The sequence below is a fragment of the Lactuca sativa genome, chromosome 6 (assembly GCF_002870075.4).
Source record: "Lactuca sativa cultivar Salinas chromosome 6, Lsat_Salinas_v11, whole genome shotgun sequence".
Taxonomy (NCBI): domain Eukaryota; kingdom Viridiplantae; phylum Streptophyta; class Magnoliopsida; order Asterales; family Asteraceae; genus Lactuca; species Lactuca sativa.
In genome coordinates this window covers 86,813,417-86,828,042 of record NC_056628.2, presented here as the reverse complement: position 1 = coordinate 86,828,042, position 14,626 = coordinate 86,813,417, and the positions used below count along the sequence as shown (strand labels likewise).

The window sequence follows — 14,626 nt, the reverse complement described above, 5'->3', positions numbered from 1 at the left end:
GCGATAATGACGAAAGCATTGCGATAAGACGATGGATAAATTTTTTGAAGCTTCTTCTTCAATTCTTCAGGGATTAGACGATTGAGACGACATGAAGGGAATATAATCGATATATCAATCCAAATCACATTGTCGGGCTGTTGTTTCTTCGATTCATCATCAACGAGCTGGACATTAGGGAGTGTTAATGGCTGGAGGTGGGATGAAGGTAGGAGAGAGGCGAGATGATGAGATAGAGAGAGAACGGGGGAAGGGGAAGGGCTTGACATTAGGTATCTCTAAAATGTCCCTAATTCATGTGAAATAAGATGCCCCGCCTTTTTTTTCCCTAGTTATTTACAAAAGTGCCATAAATCATCCTAACCTTCAATTATTTTGATCTAACGGCCTTCGTTTGGTTCTCGGGTTCTCGGGAAACTTTGAGTTCTCAAATGATCTTTCCTCTCTCCCTCTCTCTTTCTCTCTCTCTCTCTCTCTCTCTATATATATATATATATATATATATATGGTTAGATTATTTTGTTTTTACTAACTATTGTGTGTCAAAATGCACAAATCTGGACCACCGGATGGAATAGAATCAAAGATCATAATCTGAGGGTCTATGATATCACAATAGGGTAACATGTACCATATAATCACACAAATTTCAACATTAGGGCATTTTAATCAATTAACCTATATTAAAAAAGGAAATTTTCGGGTTTTTAGGGATAATGAATTCCTTTATTTTTTAAAATCTGAATATTTTAAAATAATTCAAATTTAAAAATCCGATTTTATTCTGTCAGAATGTCAAACATTAATTAGTAAAGGTATTTTCGATTTTATTCTTGCGGAATATACTTCCAATGCATATATTTTTGATAATTAACCTGATTTAATAATTCAATATATATATATTCTTCATATACATTCGAACGTGAATACAAAATCATACATATTCTTACAAACTAATAGTCTTATACAATTTAATATAGTTATACAGATTCTAATAAAATATCATCAAAAATGAATAAAAATATTAAGAAATAACATTCTTAAATATACAATTATTAAGCAAGTACACATGATCTTCATTAATGATCCAAATAATGCACTTGATTCAAACTATGATGAAAATGTGATATATTACCGTAAGAATGTAATCCTTCGCAAAATATACTTGTTGTTGACCTCGATTCCAAATCTTTCTCTTGTATGATCAATATTGAATTCCTTCTTCGAAGCCATTCTGAAAGAATAAGATGCATTATTCGTTAGTATTACCAATGAAGCTAATGTACTTGTTGTTAACAAACATTCTCAAAAGACATTCTAACAGAATGCATTTATACAATTGTTATTCTAATAACATGCATTACTCGTAATTCTGCTAGAATGCAGTAGACATCAAACAATTGTAATTTATTCTAACAACATGCATTACTAGTTATTCTGTTAGAATGTACTATCGTTATTCTAATAACATGCATTACTCGTAATTCTGCTAGAATGCATTACCAGTTAAACAAAAATACTTGTTGGTCCGACTGGAGGGTTATGGCAGCGAGATGATAAACATCTGGCTACTAGGTGGGAGACGATGGAGGAGAAATAAGGAAGACGACGTGTGTTGTTACCCATATATAGATTGTATAATGAAACACCATACTCCTAATCGACATTTCATCGAACACCTTTTAGGCACACACTGTATCATCACAGATTCTATCAGTTGTTAGTCATTAGTCAAACATTTCATATAACATAAACACACATTTATACAGATAAATGATTGCAACAATTTTGTATCCTACAAATTCATATTCCAAATCAATTAGAAAGTATTACTTAAAAAAATCGATTTCAAATAATCAATGGATTTCACAGATGAGAAGAGAAGCAATAAAATCGACTTCAACAAATTAATTTTTGCGAAGAACTTGATTTCAAATAATTAATGGATTTCACCATGAAATTTAGTCAGATTTCAGTGAAATAAGAATATTATCGTAAATTAGACACTAATCTAACACGTCCACGACAAGAACTCGTCGACATATTCACAAAAAAGGTGAAAATAACAACACACACGAAACCAATGGAATAGAGAAATTGAATAGAACTACCTAACCAGTAGAGAGGATAACAAGATCTCTCATGAGTTCTTTAGACAGAGGGCAACAGAATTCCTGTGGACAACAAGCCCAAACCGACATCGAACTTTCATTGTTGTTACGATTGTTATCTTTGAGCCTTTTAATCGAAGACGGTCGTTGTTTCCCTCCTCCTTCTTTCAATTCCTTCAAAGCTTGCAAAGTCTGATTCGCTCTTTCAATACATCCAAATCCATTTTCATCCTCCGATGATGAATCTTCAATAATCGCTTTCACAAGTCTATGCAATTCCTTTTTTTTCACAGTAGTGAAACACAAAGAAAAAGGAACATGACTCAAATTGAGTCTTCATGGTCGATCGATTACGAAAAAGGAATAAAAAAAAGTTTATATGTACGGCGGTGGTGCTTGATACGAGCTAGGTCAAATATATTTACTTTATTTCCTTAATTGCAATATTTCAATTAAATGATTTCCTTAATTAAAAGTACAAAAGGTCCAAAATACCTTTTAATGATTTATTTAATGATTTATTATTTCTTGAATTCTCATTGGTGCATTTAGGCACACAATAGTTGCTAAAAACATTTGAACCTAAGTTTATATATATATATATATATATATATATATATATATATATATATATATATATATAGGTAAAGGTTCAAATGAGAACCATTAAAAATTAAGAACCGTAAGAACCTCATTTTATAATCAGATTTACACACACTACATACATTCTTACATGTTTATTTTCTCTCTCATCTCAAACTTGAAGAACACACAAACATTACCACCAGTTAGCCACCAGCCACTACCCTTGACTACCATTGCCGGCGAACCGCCACCACCTCCTACCGCCGATGAACCACCGCCATCAGATCCACAAGTTCCGGTTGGCTCCAAAACTACAATTTCAGCTTCAGATCTATGCTTTTCCTCTTCAGATCTACAATTTCAGCTTCAGATCTATAATTTCTCTCTTCAGATCTATAATTTTTGTCTTCAAATCTACTACCGTAGGTGTAGTTCGACTGTTATGTAAAGAATAGAAGTATGTTTTCGAAAATTTGACCTACATCCCTATGATACAGTCCTAGTACATAATGGAAGTATGTTCGCGAAGGTTTGACCTACATCCCTATGATGCAGTCCTAGTAATGAGTAGAAGTAAGTTTGTAGAATGGTCTCAAGACGTTTGTCGTTCAAGCCGAGGTATCGATGGTTGGCGAATAACATGATCCAACCACTAAAAGAGACTTGGAATTGTCTCCAGATCTAACTTGCTATAGTTCAATGACTTGACTAAAGCATGTTTCAGATAGACTCTAATGAAAGAATGATAAGAGTACTTGAATGAAGAATGACACAGAAGTTAGTCGGCTGTCAATATCTTTGATATTCACGACGTAAAGATTCGGGAAAATGACCTTGTAAAGGTCTTACATCATATCCACAGAAGATAGTTCCTGACAGCATAAGGACCTAACTAAAAGTACTTACAGTACTAGATAGTTTCATAGGAAAATGCCACTTTGGGCAAAGACAGAAAAACGATTCCTTTTAACAAGGAAGACAAAGTACAATATCTACTACTGGGGACGGTCATCCTTCTGGTGAACTCTCAGTTCAGCCAGTTGGCGTTCCACGTCAAGTAGGTGTCTTTCGTACACCCTTTGGTGTACTCGGAGCTCTATGACTTCGGCTCGAGTTTCAGCTAGTGTTTGCAGCAGGGTTTCATGGTTTCTCTCTGATCTCTCGTGAGCATCTTCTAAACGAATGGTGCGGAGGGTATGCATTCTCGCATCGGCGACAACTTCGGTAATCTGATGTAAGGTTGTCCTGCCTTGAATCTCATTTCGGGCCACTCTGCGGACCAAGATTGGCAAGATTCTGCATGCTGAGCCCCCATTGTTCAGGTCGTCAAAGCTTCGGTCGCTATTAAATGGCATGGGCTGATCTTGTCCTTGGCTCCTTGTTTCCAAGCATTCCACCCACTCAGGGGTCGGGCCATGAAAAGTCGGACGAGGGTTAGGAATTGGAAGGGAGCTGCTCGGGGTAGGTTCTCAACCTCTGGTTCGGAGTTAGCATCATACGAAAGGTCTTCATCATGGTGATCATTTAAGGGGATAGGATGATCATTCTCTGGTTCTTCTCCAAACCAACCAGCTATGACTTCGTTCGGAAGATACTGGTTGCCGTGGGGATGGAGTCCAGCCATGTTATCTATGTGAGAATTTGGGGGTAAGAAAATAATTATTAGACGAACTATCTAGATAATTATTTAGAAAATCTTCATCAGTTACATCGCTATTTGTGAAGTGCCTACCAGTTATCTGTAATCTAAACAGGATAGACCTTCGAATAAGTGACCTTAACTCCGTATTCACACAGAATAGGGGTGAAGTAAAATTTCCACATATTCTAAGTCTATAACATCCTAATTACATATAGCCTTAGTGTATCCACTTAGCAACTATCAACTTAGTAATGAAGATCCCGTTTTAGTTCTCAAGTATAAAGTACTTATAGAAACACCAAATACTCCTATAGTATTTTAAGTTTAATTGTTATGTTCTATTGTTCTCATTGTGGTAAGGTTGGTAAGATTTTAGCATTGTTGCAACCACACAATTAAACTTAGGCACATGCTAGTCAACCCTCGGATAATATAGGTGATCAGACTATATCTTCCCAGTTTTGACCATATGTCTCTAAGCCCACTTGTGTTGCCCAACAATCATAATTCTTTTGTACTATCCTAGTGACACTGATTTTAGTATGAATGCAGCACGTATACTTAATTAAATATTTTATTATTTAAAGTATAAACTCTTGGTCAGAGTATTTTTAATCCCTTATGTATTTATAGTTAGTATATCTTTTATGGGTTGATATACTTAATTCACTATAAACAATGCTCTGATACCAATCTGTCACACCCCAAAACCAAGAACGGCGGAAACGTTCTGGGGCGGAGGACGTCATGTACAGTATCACAACAATGAAAAGTAGTAAACAAGCAACAACATCATCCATTGCATTAATAATATAATTATTATACAAGTGTTCTGTCAAATTTTGATAAACACTAAAGCATAAATCAAAATGAAAGATGAGTCTTGAACAAGCTCCATCTTCCCTTCTCCTTGCATCGGTACCTATCTATGATGACCTGAGGATACAAGTAATTTTGAAAGCGAGTATCAACTTTGAAGCTGGTGAGATCATAAGTATTTTAGTGTCTCAATTTGTATGTAAGAATTTGTAAGTTTGGAAAATGTATATGAACTGTAAATGTAAGAATTTGTAAATTTGTAAACTGTAAGTATGGAAATGTTTGTGAAACAACTGTAAACGTTTGAAAAACTCTAGAAATCCCTATGATTCCTACTATTATATAAGGGTGTCTTCTACCAAGACCTAACTGTTCTCAATGTAGTCTTCTACCAAGACTTAACTGTTCTAAATGTTCGTGTCATGTAAAAGTGTGTAATTTTCCCAAGTGTAACTATTATTAACAAAATATAGTTTTTACATTTATAGTTTAAGTGAAAAGATCACTAAATATGTGTATAGGGAAAATTAATGTAGTACCAAAACGTCGCGCTATAAGAACTACTGCTGTACTATTTACCTTAAACCGGATTTATATTAAGGCATCATGTGATTAATTGTACCATACTATTGACTGGTAACAACGACATAAGAATGGTCATAATAACGGAATGACGTTTGGCACCCGCATACCTGCAGGTCCGGCTGTAGCTAGCAGCAAGGTGTATGATAGTCAATCCAGTATAGATCTATACGCAAACTCACGCTCTCCCTTCAAGAGACTCTGGCTACAACTCGGGCCATGACATTTAAGGCATGCTCCGATACAGTGGATCATAATTTTATTAACATATTAATGTAAGTGTAATGTACGGAAATGTTCTACATGTGCTAGCTGTAATGTGTGTTCTTTCTCCATCTAGCAAGTATAGTAATGTAATTGTTCTAGTATCGTTGTATATGTTCTCTTTCTAGTATAGTTGTATATGTTCATCTAGTAGTAAGTATTGACTCATGAATGAACTGACTCATAGTATGATATCGCGTTCTAGTAATAGTTCTAGTATCTTCCTAAACTACCCATATGGTAGTTTACTAGTAATCTAACTGGTACGTATGGACATGGATGTATACCCTTGCTACCCAAGGGCATGGGACGAACTGGAAGGACCTTTTATGACTATATATGTACACATGATATATAACTAATATTTAAACGACCTTCGGACGAGTACCCGATATCTCACCAGACCACATCTCAAGTGCGAAAAGGAAATAGGGTGGATAGCCTTCCTAAGTCTTTTAAACATTTCTTATATAACTATACATATAGAGGCATGCAATTTATAATATAAAAGCATAAATAAGTTTTGTAAAACATTTGAACATAATTATTATCTTCAGAACAGATCGACTTGATGTCAACCTATAAAACAGTTTGAAGGCATAGGTTTGATAAAACAGTTTAAGTATAAGGAAACATTTGTTTGCAACATAATTGTAAATAAGTTTAAAATGTACAGTGTAATAAAGAGTTTAAAACATATAAAATGTTTATAAAAATCATTTGAAGGAAACTGTTTGGTAAAACGGCTAATGTGTAGTAAATCATTTGAATGTTGCATATTAATCACATGTGATTGATATAATAACTAGCGTAATTCTACTTATTAATCACATGTGATTGATATAATAACTAGCATAATTCTCCTTGTATCCCCCCCATAAAACATTTAAAAATAGTTTAAAACATTATTTAAGGGGTATGAACTCACCTGTAGTAAGTGACTGGAATTGAACGGACTGTTATCATAAGGAAGGATCGGGCAAGTGCTTGGTGTCAAGTGAAGACTTTAGACACACACAATGATCCTAATTACATATGAAGACATATGTATATAAATAATTAGTGATTAAAACACTAATTATACAAGTATAAACATTTAAACGCGAGGAAAACACTTTTGGTCAAGTGCTAGGAGGCTAATGGGTTGCAACAAAGGAGTGTAAGGCCTCTAATGGGAGTTTAAGGTCTAATGACCATATGTTTTGGAGTTTACGGCCCAGGGGAGTAAACTCCTGGCCGTAAACTCTCCTTAGGGTCACTAAATGAAGCTTAGAATTACTACAACTCTAGTGGTGAATTGTTTCAAGGCTAAATCAAGTGTCTGGGCTTCCTATTAACTCCTTTAAGGAGTTTACGGCCCTGGGACCATATTCCCTTGGAGTTTACGACCATAAACTCCCTTGGGAGGGTGTTTATGGTGTTTTCAAGTCTCTAACATTTCAAGGTTATGATCTATGTTGGGTTTTAGGCATAAGGAAGGAGTTAGGGTGTCATTTGACCCCTTTGTAGGGGTTTACGGCCCAAGAACTTGTCTTGGCCGTAAACTCCTTAATACTTGTGATTCCTTATGTTTTCTAGGCTTTAAACACTTTAGGGTACATGTCTAAAATCAAGTCTAAGCCTTAGGTGCCTTAAAAGCACCATTTTGAGCATGCTTTTTGGAGTTTACGGCCTAAGATACTCTTGGGCCGTGAACTCCCAAACTTGGGTGATTCTTGGTTGATTTCATGTCCCTAATACACTCCTATACAAGTCCAAGGCAGTAGTATATCACGGGGGACAATCTAGGCTTGGTTTCGGGAGTTTACCGCCCAAGAACACCTTGGGGAGTAAACTCCTAAATCGAATGATTTAGCTACGTAATCTATGTTATGAACACATTTAAAGCTTTCTAACACTACTAGAAAGAGTTACTCACAATTTGGGATAAAAACCCGAAGATCCGTGAGAGAGAATATTGACTTTTCCCTAAATGGAATTCAACTAATGAACCAATTTGGTTCAGAATTCTATTTATAGTCCTGAGATATTTTTGGCAGAAAATATTTTTATTCCTGAAACAAATTCTAATGTCCTAGAGTATTGGAATAACAGTGTTGCACAAAACCCTAGTGCATCCACTCTCCTAATATCTCCTTAAGTGTAAAATCCTGAAAACTGTCAAACTTATACTCGAAATCTGAGTTTTCACTGTAACTGTTCTACTTCTATTGGCTTCAAATGGTTTGTTCAGAATGGAAATTTCGGGTTGTCACAGTGTTTTCTCAAATAATGTGAATTTAGGCTTTTTAAGTTGTGAATTGTGAATTGTGATGAGTGTGTGAACTATAATCTAATATAACCTCCAAGCTCCAAACATCATCAGATGTAACTTTTAACCAGTAAATATCTTTTATTAAACCGTGAATTTATGTATTAAATTGTGAATTAAATGTATTAAGTTGTGAAATGAGTATATTAAGCTGTTAATTTTTTTATGGGTTTTATTTTTGCTTCTAAAATATAAGATGAAAGAAGCATTATATATAGATTTTATTTTCTCTGATTTTGAATAACATGTAAAATTTAAATTGTGAATATTATATAAATTAAAATTTGAAAGAAAAACTAGCCCACATATCTGAAGGTATAAATACACCTACTAAGTACAGAATATGGATGTGAATACATAGTTTTTGTGTATTAAACTGTGAATTTAATATTTTAAGTTGTTAATTTTGTGTATTGACTGTATTAAGCTGTGAATTGATTGTATTAAATTGTGATTTTTTCTATGAATTTTATGTTAAAATATAAATATTTGTATTAATTTTCTTGTGAGTATTTTTTGTGAAGTAAATATGTAAGAATGTATTAGTTTTTATAATTGTTGCATCAAACTCTAAATTAGTGAATTAATATGTTTATAAACTATGAATATATTCTTAAGTTAACAATGTATGATTTTATATACATATTTGGTTTGAAATGAATGATGGTTACGACGTTGACATATGGATGATGCTGATATGTGGTAGTTGGTGGTGGTGGTAGAGTTTGGGTTTGTGTTTCCTAAATTAGTGAATTAGTGATATTATGATTGCATTAAATTGTGAATTTTTTATACTAAACTATAAATGGATTGTATCAAATGTTGTATTTTGTATAATTTTTGTATTAAAATATGAATTGATGTATAAATTAAAATATTAGACTGCAAAAATTACAATTTTGCTTTTTTCGTACCAAAATACAAAAAAATTCGGATTTTAACATGTTTAATAAGTATTGTGTTTACTTATAAAATGAGGTTCTTACGGTTCTTAATCTTTTGTGGTTCTTATTTGAACCACTCCATATATATATATATATATATATATATATATATATATATATATATATATATAGAGGTGGGTTCAATTGAGAAAATAAAAAACGTTGAGAATAGGGGAATCATTCTCAGCCACTCATTTTATCTAAGCATAAAAAGACACGGTGACAAACTTTTAAATATGATAACAACCTTCAATCTCAAATATGTATCTGTAGAGATTTAGATTACAGTTCAAATCCATTCATCGTTCATCATCCAAATTTTTTTCTCCAACTTTCAACAATCATCCAGATTTCTTCAATTAAACCATCATCAACATCATCCAGTGCTAATCAATCATCGATCTTTGTCGATAATCAACACGATTCAACAGTTAACAACAAAAAATCGTTTTTGGTTCTTTTAATTCAACCTTCAATTGTGCTTGAATACGATCAGATCTTCAACATCTATGATTAATTATACTCCCAACGTTATTAGATCAACATCATCGATAATCAACAAAAATTCACTTCATATCATTCATTCAACATCGATTATCAAATAAAACTTCAAAATTGAGGTTAGAAAAAGATCAAATCGTTCTTTTTAAATTTTTTATATAATTCTCTATCAATCTACTCTTTTGTAAGATTTAAATAGTCAAAATATCATGTTTTTAATATTTTTAAAAAAAGTTAAATTGTATGCACTCAAACTGTTTGATGAAATGCATAAACTAAATTATCACGTTATATTCATATATGAATATGTTTTCTCAGTATATGATTATTAAAACAAAAAAACAAATATGCAAGTCTGTATGTTATTCATATGTGAATAACATATAAAAATTATATATATTTGTGAAAATACCTTGTAATATTTATATGTGAATATACTGTGTAATATTCATAAATGAATATCATCTAATATTTACAAATGAATATACTATGTAATATTCATATGTGATATACAATGTAATACTATGTAATATTCAGATATGAAAATATTATCTAATATTCATAAGTGAATATACCATCTAATATTCACAAGTGAATATACTATGTAATATTTATAAGTGAATGCATCGTCTAATATTTAAATATGAATACACTATGTTTATTATATGTTATATTTATATAAATGATACTTAAATTGTAAAAAAAAATTAATCATAGTTTTGATTCATAACTGAATAACGAATGTATTATAGTAAAAACCTGATTCATTTTTATTCACTTATGAATAACGATAGCTGAAAATATAAAAAAAAACAAATTTTTTATTTTATCTTAAAACTATATCAATATGGATGTCTATTATATATTAAGGTAATGATTAACATAGTTTAAGGAAACATGTTTTGTTGGAAAACATATGTCTATTCCTTTCTCATTTATGCTGGTACGACGGAGGCCTTTGCGGCAAAAATAAATGAGTGGCTTAGAATGATTCTTAAATTCTTAATCTTTTTTTTTCTCAATTGAATCCTCATGTGTGTATATATATATATATATATATATATATATATATATATATATATATATATATATATATATATATATATATATATATATATATATAAAATAGTTGATTTATAAAGGTTAAATTACTAATTTAGCCAAACCGACTCGATCCATTTGACAAACATAAAAAAGTACTTATTTAGCATACCAAGAATAGTGCTCTTAATTTTATCGTAAAGCCCTATCGTTGCTATTGCGAGTTGAACGTGTGTTATTATCAGTTCCAGGTTCTCAAAATTTTGGTAAAGTTCAAAAAAAAAAAAAAAAAAAAAAAAAAAAAGTCGACTGGCTATGGTTGCTTGGGTAACAATGCGTAACTTGAAGATGGGATTTGAAGATTAAAAGCCCCAATCTTCACATCGACTGTGAATTTCAAATTATTTAAAAAGATCCATAGATTTTATTCATAAAACCGAGTTACAACTTACAAGAAAGCATGATCACTCAACAGATCTCAATAACTCCGAAGAAAAAAGGCTCAAGTTTACTTGTTCGCCGGAGACGGTTTGAAATTGAGCAACTCCTTCGAATGCATCCACGCTTTAACCACCACCTCCGCATCGAACACCTTCGAAACACCAGACTTGGAGAAGGCTACGATTTTCAAGTAGTACTTGATCCCTGAAACTACCTGCGTCTCCGCCTCCACCACCTGTGAAAACTTCAGAGATCCGACGCCACCTTTCTGGCTTCCTTCCAACCGATTGTACTCCTCCACTGAATACCTCCCGAGTTCCTGAACCTCTTTGTTCGTCTTCACGTTTTCTACCTTCTTCCTCCCTCCTGGAATTCCGTTGGCCACGAAATTTGAGATGAACAACACAAAAAACACGATGGATAATGTTAAGATCGTGCTTCTAGACATGGTGAGATTGCTATGAATAGATGAAATATTTCAGATTTGAGTCTTTGTTTGTAGAAAGAGTTGATGGATGAATGGATTTATAGCGTGTTGCGTGTGGAAAACAACAGGCATGGAATTTGTTTTGTTGATTGATTTTGGATAAAGAGGAGAGGACACGGGTTTTTGCGGGCCTGTTCCATTCAAATCCGATAGAGATGTCGATTTTTGTTGGTTTCTGTTGGCGGGTCGAAACGACCCAAATAATTTCCAATTAATCTTATGTTTACATTTTACACATTTTTATCTAAAGTTATTTCAAAAAATCAAGGTTTTAAATAACGTAAGGGGTGATTTGGTAACAATGTCAATCCTCAAACTTTTTTGAGCCTTGGCGAGTCACGACGTTTATAAGGCGTGAGTTAAGACGATGATTTTCTATATAATTAATATTTTTATATGTATTTTCAACTATTATTCATCTTTATACATATATATGAGTTAATGCGGTGTTTTGGTAAAGCTTGGTGGCAGGTGTAAGCCTTGGAGGTGACGCACCGTGGCGGAGCCATGACGAGTTGTTTAGAACCTTGCCAAAAATAAGATGCGGGAGATGTTATAGTTATACTACTAGAAAAGATTTTTAAAATTAGCCACCATCTCCGCAAACATGTCAACCCGACTCATATGAATGTTTAGTAAAAAAAAACCAACTTGGCGTGAAACCTGCGGTTTTATGGTCACGACCAGCTAAAGCTAAAGTTTTTAAAGAGCGTTTCTAAGGGGAGAATTCACAGTCTCATAAATTATACAATTGGTCCCTATAATTAAGAGTAACTTATGTAATTGGCCCTTAACTTGATTTAATGGTATGGTCTATTATATGTTTTTGTTGTATGTTTGCTTATTTTTCTTCTTAAAAATACTATTTTGCTTTAAATGATATACTTTTTAATTATATAATAATGTGATATGTTTTTATTATTTTAATTATTATTAGATAAAATAAATCCTTAATATGTTGTTTGAAACAAGACCACCCCACCATAATCATATTCCTTCACCAAATGGAAGGAGAATATCCGGATCTCGCCACCAACTCTGGTGATAATTTTTGACCACAGATCTAGTACCACAACAATTGCCCCAAATACGAATTGGTATAAACTACAAATGACTGAGTGCCTACAAGTACAACTTTAAAGGCAATATAAGCTACAATTATTTGGTGACATATACGAATTTTATGGGGTAGTTGGGATCGTAACCATCAATATAAAAAAAAATTCCTTTTTTTCTTCACCCAGGAGAATATATTCTTGCTTAAATACTATAAGAAAGAAGTGATAAAAACTTATTGCTATTATTACTATGTAGTTTGTAAATCACAAGTGATTCACATATAAATCATATATAATTCATATATGAATTGCATTTAATTCACATATGAATTACAAGTAAAATCATATATAATTCATATACGAATTGCATTTAATTCACATATGAATTACAAGTAAAATCATATATAATTCATATATGAATTGCATTTAATTCACATATTAATTACAAGTGAATCACATATGAATTACATTTGATTCTAATGTAAATCACATGTAATTCACAAGTGAATCACTTATGAAATATATATTTTATATGTAAATAACAAGTAAATCACATATAAATTACTTTTATATGCACACATGCATTTTGTGTAAGTGTTATTCGTTAATTATTTTTAAAAACTTTTATTATGAGTTTCACATTTGAATCTTAAAAGATACAATAAAATATGAATATCATATTATATAATCACATGTGAATCTTAGGAGATATATAAATATGCATTTTTGTGAGTGTTATTGCTTAATCATTTAAAAAAAATATCCTTATAAATTTGGAAGAATTTGTAGAAAATATTGAAGATGTGAAAAATAATAAAGTGAAGAAAATATGGAAAACTTGACAAAACGAAACGATAACACTTTGAATCTTTATAGCAATTTTTGTATTTTTTTTTATATTTTATTTTGTATCGAATAAAATACTTATACTATAGATTGGTAAATAAAAATAGTTTTTTTCTTTAATGATTTACTTATGAACACTACGGTATAAAAAATATGCGTATACGCACTTGAAAAAATATGCATATATACACATGAAGCGTTAATATTTTTGGTTAAAAAATTATAGTTTTTTTAAAGTATTCCAGTTTTTTTTATCATTATTTTTTATTTTTAAGTTTACTGATTTTTAAAAATTGTATTTTTTAAATTCATGTTATTTTAAAAAAAGATTCATGCTTTCTGAAAAAAAAAATTAAAAAATCTGCATTTAAAAAAACAAAAATTATTATTTTTGTAAAAAAATCGGAAAATTTGATTTATTATGTTATTTTGTTAGATATTTTTATTAATATTTCCAATAACACACAAAATTAAACATTAAATGAGATTGATATGATGAAGATAATGCCCTTAATAAGTTAATTTTGATCTAATGATCCATCTTTACTTCTCGAATTCTCAAAAAACTATGAGTTTTCAACGAGTCTCATATATATATATATATATATATATATAGAGAGAGAGAGAGAGAGAGAGAGAGAGAGCTAGGTTCAAATGTTTTTAACAAGTATTGTGTGCCTAAATGCACCAATAAGAATTCAGGAAATAATTAAATCACTAATAAATAATAAAAGGGTATAAGAGTAATCTACACTATAATTAATTATGGTAAAAGAAAACAAAATCAATCAATATCCCCCTAATTAAGGTTATCAGTTTCATATAACACCACTACTGATTCCCCCTACTTCTCTAAAAATCATCGTTCTCTTTTTACAGACCTAGAAACGCTTATCCTCTCCTTATTTTGACACCACCAGAGCAATAGCACCACCCCACAGCACCGTAGAACCACCAACTTTATGGATTGGAGAAGAGAACGGGTGGAGCTGGC

The 14,626-nt window shown here is 31.8% G+C and overlaps 1 protein-coding gene across 1 annotated transcript; it reads right to left on the bottom strand.

Annotated features, from left to right (window-relative positions):
• Positions 1 to 11,201: 11,201 nt before the first annotated feature.
• On the bottom strand, positions 11,202 to 11,791 carry LOC111884300 (cysteine proteinase inhibitor B). The gene has a single exon (XM_023880638.2). It carries the CDS (start codon positions 11,687 to 11,689, stop codon positions 11,309 to 11,311), a length of 381 nt encoding a protein of 126 aa, XP_023736406.1. The 5' UTR covers positions 11,690 to 11,791; the 3' UTR covers positions 11,202 to 11,308.
• Between the last annotated feature and the right edge of the window lie 2,835 nt (positions 11,792 to 14,626).